Source organism: Neopelma chrysocephalum, unplaced genomic scaffold (genome assembly GCF_003984885.1).
Source record: "Neopelma chrysocephalum unplaced genomic scaffold, ASM398488v2 Primary Assembly neopelma1_91, whole genome shotgun sequence".
In the NCBI taxonomy this organism is placed as follows: Eukaryota; Metazoa; Chordata; class Aves; order Passeriformes; family Pipridae; genus Neopelma; species Neopelma chrysocephalum.
In genome coordinates this window covers 1,210,545-1,231,508 of record NW_020897753.1, presented here as the reverse complement: position 1 = coordinate 1,231,508, position 20,964 = coordinate 1,210,545, and the positions used below count along the sequence as shown (strand labels likewise).

Here is a 20,964-nt window from a genome sequence, read left to right as displayed (position 1 = left end):
CACACTTCTCTTACTCATTCCCAGATGGGCAGATTGCTGTAGTGAAGCCTGGGACTCCTTGAAGCCCGAGACAGTGTTGTCAGGGATTTCTTGTCCAACTGGAAAGGAAATATGTGATGGTATCCATTTGTGCTTTTGTTATGCCCCATCCTACATGATCAATCTGCAGGTTTTGAAACACCCTTCCCCTGGGTTTCCTTGTGCTGTCACCTGCTTTTAATTGCCAACACATTAATTAATCTCAGGGTTATTTGCAGATGTGTTTGACAGAGAGTTGCTGGTTTCAAAACAAGTGGGTTTCTGCACATTTCTGAAAACTCATGTCCAGAGAAAAGCTAAAGCCTCTGTTAAGGTGGGGAAATCCAGGGATTCTCAACCATTGTATATTTTGTTGGAATAATGTGGCTGGAAGTATTTCAGACCCAGTGTAACGTGTGGCTTTTACCCTGCCAGCAAATCCCAAAGGTCTGGGTTGGAAGTGGGAAGAACTGAGTGTAAAGTGAAGGGAGATGGGAGTTCTGGGGGTTTCTGGAGATGCGGGGAGTGTCTGAAAGGTATTGAAAATACCACTCATCATTTTACCCTTGGTTTCCCCACCCATCACTTAACCCTCATTTTCCTATTTGTTGTCCATCTCCTTTATAAAATACATAAAATCCTCTGATTAAAAAAAATCTGCGTGAAGCTTTGAGGAGTTTCTTGGATGTGATAAAAACTCTTGCTTTCAAATGATATCTGGTCTTAAAGACTTTGCTGAGTGAGATTTCTATTCAAAACAAATATTCCTGTAATACCTATATCTGTGCTGACATGCTCATAAGGCATTAATGGAGAAGGAGTGATATATTGGTACTCCACAAAAAACAATCCTAGTTATTTTACACCCAAAAATCATGTAGGAAGTGTAGTTCAGTAGGGAAAACTGTCTTTCAGAAGGTCATGAACATCACTTTTTACAACATCAACTCAATCCCACTGAATTTTGTACAATAATATTTTGAAAAATATTTTAAAAAAAATGTTTTTTTGGGTTGTTTATGTAAATGATTTCAATGGGCAAAAAGGTTCATTCAGGCAAAGCAATGCTAAGTCCAGGTCTTGCATGCCAGTGTGAACTAATTAAAATCATATTGTGCAACAGGTCAATAGATCAGGAAGTTTGCCTTCTAATTAGAAGAGAGATTAAAAAAAACTTGTTCTTGTTGAAAAGGAGCAGCAAAATTAAGAAAAGGAATTGAGATGTGAGAAAAGAAATCAGAACTTGGGCTCTGTGCTGAAAGCTGTGTTAAAAGTCAGCCCTTTCCTTTTTGACTCACACCATGAGTTATGTACTGAGAGCTCTGAGGCTGCAGATTGTCCCTCATTAAGGCTCTTTGGGCTCATCCCTGTGGCGGCAGCGCCTGCCCACGTTGTGCATCCCTCAATCCCCAGATAACAAATAACAGCCTGGCCTCCCCTCACGGAGAACTCAGATCTGGGCTGTATTTGCTGTCAGCTCAGACCTTTCATCCTCCTTAATGCTTCAGCTACACCTATTTTTTGTGGTTCCTGCTATCCCCACAAATGGGCCCCTTGCCAGGCTGGGTGGGTGTCCTCTTGGGACTGTTTTCGGGTGAGCCTTTTTTGCCAGTTATTGTTCAGCTCCCGCTCTTCCATCTTAATAATTGAAAAACATTTATTTTCAATAACATGTAGGTGTTGGGTGTTGTTTTACCCTGGAGCATAAACATAATTACTAAAAATAATAACAATAAACAGATTTTAGATGGTAGAAGAACTCCTCAAGTTTTTCTGTAGGTTTTCATCACTTCAGGAGGATGGAAGGCAGACCTGGTTCAAATGTGCATTTGTTCTGTAAAGGGAACCTGAGCAGGGGGTGGGACTGCATAACCTCTAGGGTCCAGTCCAGCCTGATTTATTATCTGACTCTGTGAAAGGATATATTTTGAAAATAAATTGCATTAATACTATCAAAGCTAGTAAACCTATGATGCCCGTTTACTGGAGTGAAAGACATCATCTTTCCATAGGACCGTGACCATCTGGTCTTTGCAGTGTGATGCTGCTACTGGGATGTATGGAATATTTGTGGCGTGGGACTAAGTTAACCACAGGTCTTCTGGAGACTGTCTTGTAAAACGTTTCAGCACCATGTTCACGTGTTTTGCTTCTAAAGTTTGACCCGAGATGTTCATTCCACAAGGACTTTGCTTTGTAAAATGTTGTGTATCATAATTATGTCTAATAACATTTTGGCAGCAGGGAAGGGTTGCTTTCCTCCATCTTGCCATCAGGAGTAACTAGAAATGTGGCACGGGATTATGTGTGTAAGTCATCTCAATGCTCTAAATGGGGTTCTCCATCATGCCCTTGGTCTCATCCTCCCCATCCCCCCTGGCAGCAGAACATATCAATCACTGTAAGACAAGGCTTGTTTGTGCCTGTACCCCAGGGTGACTGCGCAGTGTTTTTGTTCTGCCATCGCTCGGTTGTTTGTTAGTGCCTGTTTACAACTTAAAAACCTTAAGGGATGAATATCCCACCGTGCTGACTTTGTGTGGCTGGGGCAGAGCTGGAGTTGTTGCTTTGATCTTTTGAACTTTGGTTCAGCAGTAACAAACTGCTGCTCTGATAATTTAGAATTTTGATTAATTCAGGTGTGAGCATTTGCACTTTTCCTCCTTTATTTGCAGACATTGCTTAAAATCTGGAGAAATTCCAATAAATTTCAACTGAAACCAATGCTTACAGGGTATATTTACCTTGTTGTTTATTGTTAGGGCCTAGAACGTGCTTTTGGAGGAAATCCCCTGACTCTCCTCACTGCTTTGGTATTTGGTATTGGAGCACATGAACTGGGTTTCTTTGGTAAAAGTAGAGTGGAGAATATGTCCCTAATGTGTTCCACTGGAAAACTGGCATTCAGCCTTAGGAGCAGCCATGCCCTAGCCCAAAACAAAAATAAAAACAGCACCTCGAACAAACAAAAACCCCTGTTCACCACCAAAAAGCACCTGAGCTGTGCCCAGTATTTACACCACAGCTGCTCCCCACCAGCTGTGTTACCCACAGCTGTGCTCTTGTTGGTGCTCTGTGCTTGCTAATGAAGATGGACCAAGAGTGGGAAAGTTTAATAGAAAAATGCAGATGAGTCTCAATGTGCCCTTGGTATAGATGGCAGCTCACGATGCCTTGCCCAATTCCCCAGGGTCTCTTTCCGTAGTCCAGACCACGACTTGCTATTTGCAAACCTTTGACTACTCTGAAAGTAAATGGGAAAAGCTGTTTTTAAAAATTTACTTTCTGACAGTGGGTGGATTAATAGTAGGAATTGTGTTGGAATTCATTCTGCATTTGACACCACTGACATAAGCTATTAAGATTTTTTTGTTTGTTTGTTTTCTAAATATGGGTAAGGATTCTGTGCTATGAATGTTTCCAGAAAGCAGAACGTTATTGAAGTGGAAGTTTTTCCCAGGGTCCATCACTGATCTTGACTGATCACTGACAGGATTACCTGTCCTCTCACTTTATTCTTTGGCATATCAGTAATTGCTTCTTTCTAATGGTGTTGGGCTGCAGTTACGAACCACCTGTGGGTAAAAACCCAGTGAATTTAATGACTCTGAAATATTCCAATGTAACTTTTCACAAACAGATTTTAACTTCTTTAAATTTTAATTTCTGTAGATAAATTCTGTTTTTAAACAAACAAAAATAATTTAAATTTATTTAAATAAATCCTTTGTGATTTTAATTTCTCTGCAAGCTTTTTAAACTGGATCTTTCCATCTTTTTTTGTACAATGCTATAAATGTACCTCATTCCCCTCTTCCCTTTCAGGAAAGGGAAGGAAGGGAAGTCTGGAGGCTTAAGTGTAATACCAAATATCAATCTTTCTACTCATGGTCACATGTGCTTTCTTTAAAAGCTGTATTTTTACACATTGGAAATGTGCAATTTGAATGTGTTCACTACAACTCTCAAGGGCTGATGTTGAGCTGAATTTTCATTTTAAAGCCATGTCCTGGTGCTCTTGTGTTATTTCACTGATGTTACTCAGACTGCCGAGTGCTCGAGATGCTTCATCCAAAGTGTTGCTCAGAATCACCTCTTTAAAAAATCAGGGAATATTGATCCATATCCGTGGAATGTTGCTGTGGAATTGCTGCTGTTTGCTCGTTAATCACCGCAGCTCCCAGTGCTGGCACCGGGGCTTGTTTGTTACGTGTGGCGATCACTTTATAAATGTCAATAAAATCAAGACAAAAACCTCCAGTACAACTGGAAGTAGCAACTCAGTATTTTCCTCATTATTTTTGGCAGCAAAGTGGTCTTACAAAGCTGTATGCAATAAACCACCAGCCAACTGAGTCCCACACTGTGGCTATAATTACATATTTTTGCTTGCTAATCAGTAGAATTTTTCTGTGTACACTATTATACTTTAATGGTTCTGTTGCAACACCAAATTTACTACAATGTTCTCTTGAAGAAAATGGCACATAATGATTTTGTATTTACTACAAGAAGATATTAAACTAAATAATACATAATGATGCTGCACAGATTAACCAGCTCTTTAGTTCTTCTGTTCCTTATCTACCCTTTAATAGTGTTTTAGGACAAACATCAAGTTATTTGGGAGGGAATTACCAGAATTACCGAACTGGTAAATATAGCCATCTGAGTGGGATGTCTTGTTTCTTACTCCAAAACTATTAGATTGTAAATTTAAGCCATGCTTAGGACTTTAATTTCCCTTCCCACAACTCATGAAGCATAGGGAGGGTTGCAGCCAGCTCAGATAAGTAATAAGTTCATTAATTACAGGCTTACCTTTCTTGTAGGTTAAGAAAGCTTGTGTGGGATTTGATTAAACAAGGTGTTGTGGTGTGGCCCTATGGAGGGCTGGGGAGGGAACAGCTCAGGGAAGCTCCCCATGCAGCTTTGGGAATCAGAGTCTTCCATTAACTCCAGAGGTCACTTGCTGTTGTCAGGCTCTGTGTCCTTCTCCTTTTTTTGTGTTATTTCTGTCCAAAGTGATTACACTGCAAAAAAAAGAACCCAGTAAAGGGCACTGTGGAAGGCATGTTGTCTCACACACTTGCCATTATCTTGGTTTAATTCTGACGTTAAATAAATAAATAAGCAAACACTCAAGTGGTTTTATTCCTTTTCTTTTTATTCATGGGTCACTTAATTTCCACTTGATCATTATGAATCTATCTGACAATCTTAACTTAGTATAAGGCTTTGCCATTTACCTTGGAAGCAGAACTTCCCTGTCAGAGGCAATCTGTCCAGGGGTGGAAAGGGAAGGCATGGTCTGCTGATGGCAGCTTGCCCCCTTTCCTGCAGATACACTTAATTATGTGTGAAGGTTGTGCTGATGCCTCTAATATTTTTATAGATTTGTCAGATTCTGCAATGCAATCTGACATATTAGTGAGAGTAAATAGCTTCTCTTCTGCATTTCATTTGCATTGTGAGTCTGTATTAGGGTATGATACTGTTTTTATAGGGGAAGTTGTACTTGGTGTGTTATTTTCGCATGGAAAACATTTGATATTTCAGCATTGCTGAGTGTTGATTGTGTCCTAGATCTTGTGAGTTGTCTTTTGGCAAGATCTTTTGAGTTATCCTTGTCTTGATTATGTTGCAAATATGATCTGTCACAGCCTCTCAACAAAAGGAAAGAGTATTTGAGACTTTTTTATGGGTAATTAGTTCTCAGGCTTGTGTTAAAACGCTGTCTGAAAGAACCTTCTTCATACATCATTTTCTGGTTAATCTAGTGTTTACCTTTTCCTTCCCTTGTATTTATTCCATTAGAATACATTGTAATGTGTTCAATTGAATTCACCTATTGCAAGGCAATTTTGGTATAATTAATGCTGTTAATTAATCTGGCTTGAAACAGCACTCCAAATTGAGAGGATGTTTCTGTGATTGCAGAATGAGAAGTATCTCCACCAAGTTTTTCTCCCTTCAGTGGTTCAGGATAAAAGTAAATTAGCACAAGTGAAAATGGCCTAGGAAATAAGCAAACCAGCTGCTCCTCAGTGAATAACCTGGAGTATTCCTGGAGTATTCCTATAGCCCGTTCAGCCTTGCTGCAAGCCAGAGTATCTCCGTGTTGATACCCAGACTTACTCCTTTGTTCATTCCAGCTGCTGCCCTAATTCCGAGTTCCCACAATCCCTGTGTTGTTTTAAGTCCCTTTTGAAGGGTGCCCAGCACTGGACGTACTTTCCCTCTGTAACTGACCTTTCCTCCTGCATTTTCTTCATCCTCTCTCTCTCTCTCAAATGGTGCATCATGGAAACCTCCATGAAAATTCTGTGCTGCTGCACGGTCAAGCTGAACCCATTTAGGTTAGAGGGGAAGGGAAGAGATGCCTCTTGAAAACAAGCAAAGGAATTGCTTACAAAAAGTGTTTAGAATGTAATATCTGAAGTCCTAAGTCCCAAAAGCTTTTTCTTGGCAGATCTGCCTGTCTTTCTTCGGGAGGATTTTTCGGGGAAGTGGAGCTATTCACCTGGCACCACATACCTCCTTTGTCTGGCTCAGGCTCAAGATCTTCTCCCAGGTTTTCTCCAAAGCTTTAATGGATTCTTTCATTCCAGCAGTGATTTGCAGTGTTCTGGTGCTCGCTGCACCCTATGGCTAAAAAGAAAAATCACCTTCTCCCATGTCTGGATTCGTTATATTTACTTAGAAGTCGTATTTCCTTCAGGAAGCCCTTAGGCTTCAAATCCAGAAAGACCTGTGTGAGAATGCCCTACCTTCCATGTTCTCTGACAAGAAGGGGCTGGATCACATCCTCTTGCGTTTCTGTGGGGGAAAAAATATCATTATACCTTTAAAATTCTTTGGTATGACATTCCAGCAGCCTTTAGGGCTGTGAGGATGCACCACACAGTCATTTTACAATTATTACTTAGTAGCCTGCTCTGTCTAAATCCTTGACCTGTGCCTGTCAACTGCTGGCTGATCATTGTGAATAAATTTGTATAATCGCTGCTTAATAACTGCACTCCAAATATGCAGATACCTATTCTGGCTTAATACAATTCATCTGCTTTGACCACAGCCCGTGTGCACTTGATACTTTTGAAACATTTGCAAGTAATAGAACACACCATTGGAGCTCTAAAATGCTGAAACCTCCAGAGAAGGAAAATATGTACTGCCAAACAGATAAACAAACAAACAAAACCCCAAGAAAAGTACATATCAAACAACAGGGGAAAGGCTGAGAGAGTTGGAGTTGTACAGCCTGGAAAAGGGAAGGCTTCGGAGTGACCGAATTGTGGCCTTCCAGTACCTGAAGGGAGTGACTGGAAAGAAGGGAGTGACTGGAAAGATGGAGAGAAGCTTTTTAGAAGAGCGTGGAGTGACAGGAACAGGGGGGATGGATTCACACTGACATGAAGTGGGTTTAGATTTGGCATCAGGAGGAAGTTCTTTGCTGTGAGGGTGGTGAGGCCCTGGCACAGCTTTCCCAGAGATGTTGTGGATGTCCCATCCCTGGAAGTGTTCAAGGCCATTTGGATGGAGCTCTGAGCAGCCTGGTCTAGTGGAAGGTGTCCCTGCCCATGGCAGGGGGTTGGAACTGGGTGATCTTTAAGGTCCCTTCCAACCCAAACCATTCTGTGATTCTCTGATTCTGTTTGTCTGTGTGTGTTGTAAATAGGGGGGAAAAACCAAACCAAAAACTTCTTTAAAGACTATAAAAAGTTTTTCTATTTTCAGTCTGTTTTTCTAGGTTAGCAGCATGGCTTTACTCAGAGTAACCTGCAGTATTTATTTATTTCCTTGCCAGTGATGCTGTCTGCATTACAGAGAGGACTAAGGAAAATGGGAAGTTAACAAATTCAAATACCTGTGTGAGTCTGAGATGGTCACAGAATACTTGTCAAAAAAACCCCAAAAAACAAAACACCAAGGAAAAAGGCAGGTCCAGAGTGATATAGAGAAGACATCTTGATCAGCTTTGTGATTTTCCAGTGCTGAAGGGTTGGAAGGATATTCTGTGGAAGGCTGGTAATTTCTTTCTCTGATCTTTCCCTCTGCTTTTAAGCATTTCCTTTGCCATCACATGAGATTGGTTGCTGAGACAGAAGGACATCCAGTCTCACCAGTTAGTCCATTTCTGTGTTCTTTAAACATTAGTAAATAGCTCTTTAAAATAAAATCCGATTTTTATTGCCCTTTCAGGCTTTTTATCTTATTATTAGATATGCTTTTTATCTTATTATTAGATTCTTTTTCTTTTGCTGCTTCTCAGAATTTAACTTAATGTTTCCAAATGGTGCAGGAGGAAAAAAAGACTAAAAATGCACTAGACAGAGGTTGGTATGATGGAAGTAGCCTGATATCTTCAATAGCTTAATAGCCATCGTGGCAAGAGAGCGTTTCAGGGAGATTTTAAAGGCAATAATGTGGATATTTACTGAAGAATGAGAGTCCTGGAATAACAGCACAGTAACATGAACAAAAATCCAGGATCAAGCAGGCATCCCAGCAACGAAATGTAGGTAAACCTTTGTGTCCTTCCAACCTGTTCGTTACCCAGCTGGAAATGAAGTGCTGTGACTGCCCAGGGGGCTGAGGAGAGTGGCCAAACCCCACTTCTTCAGGGTGATACCACAGAAAAACTTGCAGTTTAATAATTTGGGAGGCTGGGGGAGCAGCTTGGGAGGAATATGAGCTGAGTTTGGTTGGATAGCAGAGTAGCCTGAATTTGCCCAGATTTCAGCTCCTCACTTCCCTTCTTGTAAACAACAACAAGCAGCTCCGTGCTGCAGGGAGGTATTTGGGGCTGAGCTGTCTCCCTTCCATCTGGAGAGGAGTGTGGCACGTCAGGTGTCTCAGCACTAACACAATTAAAAGGAAGGGAATGGTTCCTTCACACATGCTTTAATGTCAGCAGTTTGGACTGGGAAAAAAACTGGAAAAACACTATTGGAGCCTTTCCTACTTTTTTTTTTCTTTTTTTTTTCCCTGCCAAAAGTGTGACATTCAGACAGGTTTATCAGCCCTGTGTTTCTCTAAGCCCTTCTGCTGCTTGAGTGGGCTGACAAAAGTGTGAATCCTATTGACATTATAAATCCATCCCCAAAACTGGAGCGGAGCGCTCGGAGACTAAGAAAGATGATGTCATAAATGTGAGATAAAACAAACACCTTCTTTATTGTTTGGTCATTTGTGGGAGGAATTTGCCAATTGTGACAGAACAACTTTTACTTGGCTTTTCCTTAGTTTTAAATGTGAGTTTCTGGTATCCCAAGGTATTTAACTAAAATAAAAAATCTGCCAAAATTGGTGAGTTTACTGTTGGTTTGTGTATTTGTCAAAGTAAGAATTAACTGGCTGTGTGCAATAAATGTGAGACACTTAAAATTTAACAGGTCCGTGGGTAAGTGAGCTTTATTTTGAATCGTTGTTGATTCCTTTATCCATATGTTTTTTTACCAGTTTATAGCGTGGACATTGATTATTTTGGATCTTTCAGCTGCTTTTGTGATATGCTTGACTGGAACTGCATCCAGCTAAGGGCAGCCTTCTCCTAAAACAACCAGTGTGTTTTAAAATTTAATTCCCAGCACTTTTCACCATGACAGGCAATTACTGGTGAATTTTAATGCTAAATTTGCAGGATTTCAGCTAAATAGTATTATAAAATACAAGTTTCCCATGTCTGACACCTGCCATTGTTATGAGTAGTTTTGTTCCTTGCAGCAGAATAATGATTTTGTTATGTCTTCTTAATAATTTTCATTAAATTCCCTCTGCTTTGGAGTCGGGAGGACCCCAAATTTTAATTCTGGCTGAAATGTGCATGCTCAGAATGTTGATTCTGAAGAAATGAAGGCATTCTACAGAGATTGTGGATTGACACATTAGGTAATCAGTCACTTAAGCAACAAGACTTACAGCTCTCATTTTGGTCTTGATTTAAGTCAGGTGTAGGCACTGAGAGTTTCTAAAAATAAGAATATTTAAGGAACTGTAAGTGTAGATTGTCTGTGGTGAAATGTGAACCTAATTCAAAGACCTAGCCATCTCAAAATAAATGGTTCATCTCAAAATAAATGGTTCATCTGTGCTTTTTGTGTTTGAAATGGAGAATTTTAAGGCCTAAAGCAGATGATGCTTTTAAACTCCACGAGATCATGGCCAGGAAGTGCTGTATAATTGCTAAGTATTTAAAATTAATTATGTTGGAGGCCTATAAACCAGTGCATTGATTGAAAATCTTCAGTTCATTAAACTTCCCAGTGGCAGAGGCCATCTCTGTGATATAAACTGCCATCCTGGCATCTGTGTTGGGATCGTTTTAAGATGCCCACCTTTGTTCATTAGACCAGCAGCTGTTGTCTCTTGCTGGGCAGGATTTATTTTCCCCTGGCATCGCTCTCAGAGGGGCAGTTTCAACTTTGGCAGCACTTGCTTACAATAAACTTCTTTGAGGTACTATTCTTTGCAGAATTAGGTTGGGTTTTGCTGCCAGTTGGGTTTTTTTGGGGTTGTTATTTGGGGGTTCAGTGGTTTTTTTTTTTCCTGTTGTGGGTTTTTTTTTCCCTTCTGATTCCCTCACACATCCTTGCAATGGGTGTTTTTGAAAGGTCCACAATGATTGAGGACATGTTTAGCAGAGATTTGCTCCAGTTTGGGCAAAGTAGCTTCCTCTTGTGTCCCCCCAGCAGTGTCTCTGATATAAGGACATTATTCTGGTTTTATCCACTCCTGGCATTTGCCCTGTGGAGGAACAGCACCATTTCCTGGAAAAATCATGCACAAGTGACTTACTTAAATAACTAAACCTCCTGAATTTTCCTGCTGAAAAGAAGGAATAAAAATCTGGGAAAGCACCAGAGAACACAAATTACTATGGAAAAAAAGAATAGATGGACTCTTGAAATGCAACACAATCAATCTGCATATGTTATTTACATCAGAGCTTCACTTTGTTCAGACTCTCACACAAGGTCACAAAAGAAATTTGGGCCTTATTATTCCTGGGGGAGTTTGTATTTTTTTGCTGTGGTGTTTGATTACCTTACCCTTTTTTATTACCATCTGCAATGCAAGGCTAGTTTTGCTGAGGTTATTTTTTTTTTAAGCAGCATCCCATGATACCCTTAATTCTGTGTTTCCTGCACTTTTGCTTCATTTGCAATTTTAAGAGATTTTTCTATAAGAAATAGGTTTGTTCTATATTGTACACCAGTAAATTAGCTAGGTTTTTTATAACTATATAACTTTAACCCTTTAATTCTGGAGAACAAATGCAATTGCTTCACAATAAATTAAATAAGAAGGGATTTAACCTGTTACACCCTTCAGCGTGCAGTGAGAAGGATGGTCAAAGATTCCATATTCCACACTGTTATTAATACACTATCCTTTTGCATAGGAGTTTTATTTTGATACTTGACTTTGTTCATCTATTTTATGTAATTATTTCCATGTGACTTCACTGTGCGAGCAATGCCATGACTGCAGCAGCTTTGAAAGGTGTTTTTCTTCATTAATGGCTTCTGCTGAATTGTTGGGAGGACAAAATGCTGTCCCTGGTGGCTCCTAAAACTTGTGGAAGCATGCAAGGGAATTGCTAATGTTATTTTTCATGGAAAAGATTTGGAGCAGTACTTTTAATAGCTTTACACAAGCATGAACAGCTTGAACTATGGAGCTGAATCTGAAGGTTCTTGAGCCATCAAAGTATAGTTCATGTTTGTAGGTCTTATAAACCAACCTGTTTCTAAGGATTTTGGTCTCTCTTCCCTCATGCACCCTCCTGGACAAGCACAGGGAAGGGAGTTCTCAGTTTTTAAGCCTGACACCTGTTCCAAGAAGCACAGTCTCAATGAGGATGGTTGCAAGCCCTGCCTTCAGTGCCTTCAAGTGTTGGCAATTAATCACCGTGAGAATGGAGACGGGATCTCTTGTCAGTGATGAGTAACAGTTTTTTTCTGGGGTTTTCCCATATCTTTCCCAGAGCTGTGAAGTGGCAGGTCACTTGTGTATGGAAATTACCCAAAGCATGTATGTGATCTCCATGAACCTCGATGGGAAGGCAGCCTGTGGAAAAAGTGAGGTGGAGTGAGGGCATTTTCCATTGGTTGTAGAAAGTAGTGACAAGGCAAAGTTTTATCACTGTCACGTGAGGCCAAGTCAGAGTTGACCATAAGGGTCTGGGTTTTTCAACCAGCTGCACAAAGAAGTTCTAGGGAAGGAACGGTGGGATATGATGGAAAATTTCCCAGCTCTGGTTAGAAGAATGCAGATGAGCAACTATCCAGCAAACAGATGATACAGATGAGATCTCTGAAACCAATGTATCAGAGGTTCTTCACTGTCCTATTCATTTGGCAGCATGACATTATTATCACATAAATCTCTCTTTTCTTACTGCACAATAACAATATATCTCTGGCCATGGTTTTTCCCTCCTGAGGTTGTTGTCATTATCTGTAATTTCCACAAAGTTTCCATGTTAACAGGGCTTACCTCTCTGTACACTGGCATTACTAGTTGATGCACACGTCCAACAAACAAAATAGCTCATGTGAATGTTTTGTGAATTCCTGTTCCATGGTTTTTTTTGTAATTAATGCAGCTAAGACATGTTTTAGCAGAGGCTAAAATCACATTTAGATTTGTTAATCCACTCTACCTTTCCTTTGCCAATTATTTTCTTTGTGTTATGCAGAGTGCTCAGATTTGGCAATATATTTCAGTGCTTGGGTTTTGTTTTAAGAATTCTCAAACCTGTGTTCTGCAGTGTATATTAGATTATATTATTGGAAACATAGAGTATTTCTAGCATGATTTATTAAATTATCATATTAAATGAAAAACGTGTACGCAGACCAGAGGTCATCTCTGTTCATGTATTTAATAAAGTATGGAAAAAAGAGGTTGTTTTGAGAACTTTGAGCAGTTTGGTGTTTGGGTTTTCTCTTTGGTGTTGTTCACTCCCATCCTTCATTCTTCTGTGTCAGTCACTGAAGTACATCAAATGCTAATTTCTACTTTTCCATCCATGCCTGTCTGGATTATTCAATCACTTCATGTTGTGCCACCTTTATAAGGGAAGTTTGCACATCTACTTTTTCAGGTTTGGCAGATGTCTTCCCTTGTCCTTGTCATGTGTCAGGATTGGTTGTGATGGAATTGATTTTCCTGTTAAGAATTCAATTTTTTTTTCAATTAGTCTTTCATCTTTCTGGAGGCTCCTTGCATTGCAAAGGCTGGACACAGACCTGTGTGGAACCAGCTCCAGGAAGCTACTGATAGACTGCCTTTATCACTGTTTCCTTTGTCCAGTACTCCTGGGGTGAAAGGCATCTTCCTCTGTAAAGAATCATGCAGAAAGTACTGGTTTTATGTTGGTGTCTCAGGAAATACTAGTGTTGGTAAAGATTGTGGTGGTGGTGCTTATAAAATTATACTTGAGGTTGGTTTCAGTGCATACAGGTTTACTTATCCTGCTTGGGTTGGGAAAGCATTTAGTAATTAAGTGAAAATAATTAAATCGGATGTTGTGAGCACAGGAGGGATTTCAAACGTTCTTTTTTCCCCTCGAGGTTACAAAATATTACTCTTGCATTAGCATCTTAGAGTCTCTTGAGCAGAGATTTTGGGTAAGTTAAAACCAAGTTCAGCTAAGGCAGAGCAAGAACAGATAGGGAGTGCACAACATGCCCACAGCTGGTGGCTTGGCATCCACGTTCTTTTCAGTAAGGAAGTTTGAGAAAACTCTGCTGAAAGTGCAACATCACATGATTCTTAATTATCTTTCTGTCTAATATAAAGTATTTCAAAATGACTGTTTGAAAATCAGTGGCACTGTGGACAGGATGAAGATGGAGTATTGCCAGGAGCTGCTTATCCAATTTGACTGTGTCACCTGAATGTCAGCTCTGGCACAGAACTCTTTAGAAAAGGCAGTCAGGTTTTTAACACTCAGTAGAAGAAGGTTTCATCCATTTGAAGATGTTTTCTGCCTCTCCACTTGAGATATGTGGCTTCAGGAAATACTCAACACCTTACAAAGCCAGTTGTGCCCTTGATGCTGGAAGGCCACTCGTTGTTTCCATTCCAGCTTCAAAACCCATCCTGCAGTAAGGGCTTTTCCTGCTCCCCTGTATCCCAGTGGGCAGGGAGTGCTCAGTAGGGATACTGAGTGCCCAACCCTTGGATTGCCCAAATCTGAGCCCAAATCTACAGTTTATGCTGTGCATGTCTTGGAAACCCATCCACACCTGGCTTTTCAACCCTGTTCTGGTTTGAAACCTTCCAATAAGCTCTTGGATACTGCTTTAACTTTGAATTGGTAAAACCTGAAAGAAAATCTGAAATAAATATAGAATGATATGCATCCAGAATCTTTCTTTTCTCCATAAGTATTTGTTCAGCCTTTATACCTGAGCTCAACCTTTTTGAGTGGATATTGTAATTTATATGATGATTATTTCTCCCAGTTGAACTCCGTCGTTGCTGCTGAATTAGGGCCCTGCTGTAGTTAATATGTTCATGCATAAACAATTTCCCTTATTATTTTGTATCCTGTTTCTCAAACTTTTTTGCTATAATTACAGTAAATGATTTCTTGGATTGCATGTTGAGAGGGCAGAATTGCTGTGCCAGCAGCCTTGGTTTATTCTTTTGCTGGCTCCTGAGGGTAATAAGATCTATGCACTCTACTAATTTTCTTGCATACTTAGCTGCAATTGCAACCTTCAGTAATTATTTTTTAATTAACTCCGAAGTGTTGCATGAATAATGCAAAATTAAAAAAAAAGTGTAAAAAGGAAAAAAGGTCAACATTAGGGTTTTTTTTTTAATATTTCAAACCCATAAGCATTATTTCTTGGAATTTTTGTGTAAGGCATTAGTGGGACAGTGATATTAAATGATTTGCACAATTGTAGAAGTATCAGAGGTGTGTAATAAAAGAGATGGGGATCACACTTGTTTTCATAATTTGTACTGAGAATTTCTTAGAGCTTGAATAAACCCCTTTTCTAACACTGAAATTTTTATTCCGCTTTACCTTTTATGTATGTTTTCTTTCCAATTAGCAACAAGTTGACTAACTATTAGGTTTTTGAAAAACACATGGGCTGAAAAAAAGTTGTATTTATTTGGATGTCGACCTGCAGATCGATGGGTCTGTGGATGTGAAAATGGACAGTAAATGTTTGTGATGATCCATTTGAGTGAAATGTGAGAACTGGGGTTTCTTGACCGCATGTTTTTTGGGTTTTTTTGCAGTGGATGGCTGCATACACAGAGCTGCTGGGCCCTGCTTGGTTGCTGAGTGTCGGAACCTGAGTGGGTGTGAGACCGGACAGGCCAAAATCACCTGTGGGTACGACCTGCCTGCCAAATGTAAGTCAGCCTTTCCTCAGAGTTTTCCTTCTCAGCACGTGCTGCTGCTGTGCAGCCTCCATTTCCCTCTGGTCTAATTCAACAAGGTATTCATTTGACAGAATTAGCAGGGGGACTTAATTAAGCATGTTCTGTAATGATGTTCTTCCTCACAAAGCGATCCAGGCCTTTCTAAGCGATTATTTCACCTGCGTTATCCGATGGAAACCTCCATGTCTCTGAAATCTAAAGCGTTTCTTTCATGTTTGTTTTTCTCTTTGCAAGCTAAAACATATCCTTTCATACGCATAATAAAGGATTGGAAATGCTCTATGAAGTATGAACAAAATATACATTATCATATTTAAGCTGCGCAGAGACAGCTTTTGAAAATGCTGCATATTTCATATTCCTCGTGCAGATTCCTTGATCGGGAATACTTTGAGAGCCCAGGAGATCAAAGTGATGCTTTGTGTTTTCAGCTGCTACGTGGCATCTGATTGGCAATTAGTGCAAAGGCATCTGTCACACTTCAGCTTTCAACAGAGTGCAGCTCCGTGCTGGAATGCTTTTGCGCTTTGAAAGTAGAATTGTCAGAATTCCCATCCTGTTTCAAGTAGGAAGACGGTGGTTTGACGGTGTTGTGGGGATGTTGAGGTTGTCTTGGAAAACACTTTCGTGTTGACAGCACATTGGTCACCCAGTGAGAATAAAAAGTGGGAAATCTTTGCAATTTAGGATCTTACAGAATTAAGATATGAAGATAAAAGTACCAAGAAACCATTGCAAACAGCAATATATATATATATATATATAAAAAATCTAGGTATAACTAGAATTCAAGCTCTTTTTTTTTGTATGCAGGTTGCAGTGGGATCATGCCTCATTCAAAAATATTCAGATCTCTCTGAATTGTGATGGAAAACCAAAAGCTCGCTGCACTATCAGGTTCCCTTTAGGTTTCTGTGGCTCTTAATGTCACAAGAAAACTGTGTTCCCAGTCATTTTTTGGCACCTTCTATGATGATGATGACAAGAGCTTCCAATTTTTTGCTTGACAGTGGGAATTTCTATGTGCAGGAAAACTTTGGTTTACTTTGTATGTAGTTTTACCACGTGTTAATGGTTATTTATGAAAGGCTAATTTGACCACAGGTCAGGGAAATTTTGGAGGAAGATCCAGCGTTAGGTTGGATTTGTATATGGCCCAAATCTTCACCAGATTCCCATAAAAGGGATAGGATTGTTGAATAACACATTGTAATTTGCCCTACAGGAGATTTTTGATATTTAAGTCTTCCTCTTATACAAAATAATATCTTGGGAAGGGCAGAAAAGCTGCCCATCCACAGGTGCATAATTCCTCCCATGTATTTTAGTGGGATAACAAAGATAACAAAGCACCTGATGTGTGTTAGAAAGAGGAAGGGTCATGTCTGAGGTGTGACCTCCCTTTGGTTTTTATAGCAGTTCAAGAGGTTGCTTAAGTTGCTCCTGTTTGAAGGCTGTAGGAAAATTTTTGTTCTTCATGTAGGAATAACAAACAAAACAAAGAGAAACCCCATTATCACCTGAAGGTGAAAACAAAACCTGTAACCAGACGGGGAGAAAAGTCAATATTCTGCTTAATCAGTATTATTAGAAATTGAAATTGCATCAAAGCCACATCTGATTGTATTTGATTGTGCATCAACATGAGAGGAGGAAAGGTGTGGGGAGGGAAACATACCGTTTGCATGCAGAGGCTGAGAATGAAAAACTCTTGATTTCTTTGCTTTTCTCCTTAAAACGTATTTGTGTTCACCAAGTGTTGTTTTCCTTTCCCTTCCCCTTTAGAAGCCTTAGGTTGTAGGCTCACAGAATCATTGTACCTTTTATACCATTCATCTGAGAGTGATCAAACAATCAAGACTCTGGTTTGATATTTTAGAGAGCTATAAAGCCACTGGATGTCTTCAGTCACTCTCTGTCACTTTGCGTTAAGAGCAGGACAGTTTAACTGTGGAAGCTGTTTTACATTTGACTTTTGTGAGGAGAGCAGCACCGTGACGGGGGGTCTGGACTTCCCCATCCCAATCCACTGTGAGGGAATATTGTGAGCCAGCAATTGGCTGAGGGTTATGGTTGACTGGTAACTTCCAACTTTCACAAGGAGTTTGCTTTCCATTTCTCTCTTTGTGTACAGGAGACCAACTACAATAATTCATTAACACTTCTGAGTAGTAAACAGTTTATTCTGTTGTATCTGCTCTTCTTGTGACTGTGCTTGGATAAACAGTTACAGCAAATATGAAATGCATTTCATTTGATGAATTGTTGGAGATTTCTTCTGTTATTTAACAGAATTGCAAATGTTACAATTCTGTTTCCTGCCCCTGGGATTTTCCCCTCTCAAGTTCTTGGTCTCGAAATGCTTTGCTTGGCAACAGCTTGCTGAATTCAGCAAAGCTGCTCTGGGATGGAGCAGCCTGTGTGTGCTGCAGGATGCAGGACTTGGGCTTCAGCTCAGGACTCCATATTAAAGAAGATTTAGCATTCAAAGTTCATGCAGCATATTGCTTTGCTTTGTAGAAAACTTGGAGGAAGCTGGAATTAGATTTGGCACTGAAGGGAAGGTGTGCTTTGCTAGGAAGGTGGTAGTTGGTAAATAAAACCCACTCTGGCAATCTCCTTTATGATCTATTGTATTTTTATGGAATACTTTGCTGTATTTACTTAGGTTAAGTAAGAGCAGGTCTGACAAATAATGTCTTCATGGTGGAAAAATTGAAAAATAATATCTGATTGAAAAATAATATCTGACTGAGTAATGTAAATGTAAATGTATAGGCTGACTTTCTGTGATTTCTTCTTGGTGTGTCTGAGTCAGAGATCAGTTTGTGAAATACTTTTCCTCAGCTCTTTATTCTAATAATGTGAACAGACCAAGACTGACACGTTTACAGCCTGGAGATGTTGCTTTATGAACTTTTCAACATACACACTTTTTTTTTTTTTAATGGCAAAAAGTAGTGTGTTTGAAAATAGAAATGAAGCGAAATTGAATTTTCTCATTACCAGTTAATGTAACATTCTGTACAGCTTTGCAGCAGTCAGTGTAATCACCATCTGCCTCCCGTGCTGCAAAAGCCTACACAAAGCCCCCCCAAATGCCACCAGAGTTATTTGCTGAATCCATAATTTGGTTGATGTCATCTATTGTTGTTTTTCAGCAAACACCTTTGCAGGCACCCAAGTTTCCACAGTGCTCAGGAGGGCTGAAAAAGGCAGTGCCTTTGCTCTGAGACGGTTTCCTTTAATGCTGTCCCAGACCCATCATCAATTATTTAACTTCTGTACTTCATATTGTTGTTCCTTTTTAAGAACAGTTCATTCTAAATATTGTTCAACTGATCCTCAAACATTAAGCAGTGCTCTGATACTGTCATGCTTTAAATAACAGATGAACAGTATCTGTTTTAAAGCTCCACAAATGCTTGTTTTCTTTCTCATTTGATTAATAGTCTCAGTTGGCTCCACTGGCAGAAAATGGTCTGGATGTAAATTGTGTTTATGGCTGGAATGAGGGGTCCATAACAACCCTGTAGCTTGTTATCTGCTTGCAGAGGTTTCAGTATAAAAAAGGACCCTGTCAGAACACATTAGAGAATAAAGTCCCATCCTGCCTGGTATTTAACAGCCTTAAACCCAACTGAAAACCAGCACAGGTAAGTGGCACCCCGACCTTGGCAAGAAAGGGCTCCCAAACTAAGTTTTTTTTTTCTATTGTTGGTGAGTCTAGTAACAGTTTCTTTCTTTTTCTGAAAAAAAATATTTGATAATAAACCCCCTAAACTAGGAAAATAAAATCTTACAGCCTCTAGTATGGGATAGAACCAACTATCAGTAAATCTGAAAGGTGGACTTGCAGTGGAGATGCCTTGCTGGAAATGCTGGGCACTTTCTAATGCGGTGGTTTATGTTCTTAATAAATCTGTAATATTTCAAATATTTTTTTCTGTTTGCTTGATATTTTTAGTGCTTTAAGCACTGTCCCTGAGTAAATACCATATATAGCAAGTCTTCTGGTCCAAAGTCGCTGTGTAGATCAGCCTGGAGTAATAATGTGAATGTGCTCTCAGAGACAGTTCCTGCTGGGAAATAAGTAGTTAGGAGGAGTGCTAGTATTAAACACAGTAGGAGGAATCAGCTTTCAAATTTGTTTAATCAGATTAAAAAGTGGAGATTAGAAAGTAGAGATTAAAAAGTGTGCTTTGGTTACATAGACATAATTTCCAGTATTTAAAAGATGAATATTTACAGGGTATTATTTTAAAGTAAGGCTGCAAGGGTAGTGATTTTTAAATTTCTCCTTATTTTCTTGGAGACTGGTCACAGAGCTGTAATTAAAAGGTTGATTGTGCAGAAATGGAACTCCAAAACTCTACTGTACTCCAAAACTGACCAGTTGGAAAAATGGTGCATAATGTTCAAGGCTATTATTCAAATTTCCAGGATTTCACAAAGAGCTTTGTTTGTTTACTTACTTTTATAACTTTAGTTTATAAAATAATACATGAGTTTTGTTTCAAATGATACTAAACTTCTGATATGCAACAGTTGGAGAGTTGCTTTCTTTTGTGTGGTTCTGATGGTTGTTCATTTTGATACCTCCCTATTTATTCTGGGAACAGGTAGGTCTGGGAATTGGTAAATATGTTTGGAAATTGGAAAGGGAGATATTAAAAGTGAACGATATGTGGACAAGACAGGATTGCTTAGAGACGACTAACTTGGCTACTAACTCCCAGCTGGTCAAGATCCTCGATCTTCTCCCACAGCTGATGCATAACCAGACTAAATTTGGTCAAATTTCAGTTGAAAAAAGGCTGCTGATGAGCCCAAGGGGACACAATCATTAATAGAACATAAACTCATAAATGTTATGAAGGTTTTCCAGGAGGGATGTCTTTCTACTCTTTATCTGAACTGAGTAGCATCACGTTACTGTCACAGTGTGCCCAGGCTGTGTGACACCTCCTGGAAAAAACGATACATAGCTAGAAAAACTCTGGATAGGTATTTCCTTAAGCAGCACTGTTTGCCATCCCTTTAAATCTTTATCATTGCTTAAATATTTAAAACTAATTTGAAAATTAAGCAAAGCAAGTTAACACTAATCAAAGGCCCGGGACCCCTTTTTCTTGAGCGATATTTTTACTGTTCAGATTCCTTTGGGAAAGGTTTTCTTTATGGTTAACAAAACCACTTACCACATATTTATGTTTTTCTTCTGAGTAGTGTCTGGGTTTCAAAGGTGTTTTTTTTAATAAGCTCATGTTATATATTTTATGACTATTTTGAAAATAAGTGCAGTTGTGTCTTTATTGTGTTTTAATTTGATCTAATTGGCTCCAGTCATCTTAATGACCTGCTATATTCACCATGAGCACTCACATCCATTGCATATGCTGTAAATGTGTTGGAAGGGAAATATTAATGATTATTTCTTTGGTCTAAAACCTGCTTAGATTTTAGAGAGGGTTTTATGGGTATTGTAAAGCTTTATGGCTTGTCTCTCCCTTACATACACCCCCA

General features: G+C 39.4%; 1 protein-coding gene across 3 annotated transcripts in view; it reads left to right on the top strand.

The window, feature by feature from the left end:
• MACROD2 (MACRO domain containing 2) overlaps window positions 1-20,964 on the top strand; it is an 844,666-nt gene that overhangs the window by 236,126 nt on the left and 587,576 nt on the right. For all 3 annotated transcript variants that reach the window (XM_027693439.1, XM_027693438.1, XM_027693440.1), the window contains exon 5: window positions 15,292-15,408. In XM_027693439.1, the coding sequence (XP_027549240.1) occupies window positions 15,292-15,408 (117 nt within the window). The remainder of the gene's footprint in view (window positions 1-15,291; window positions 15,409-20,964) is intronic.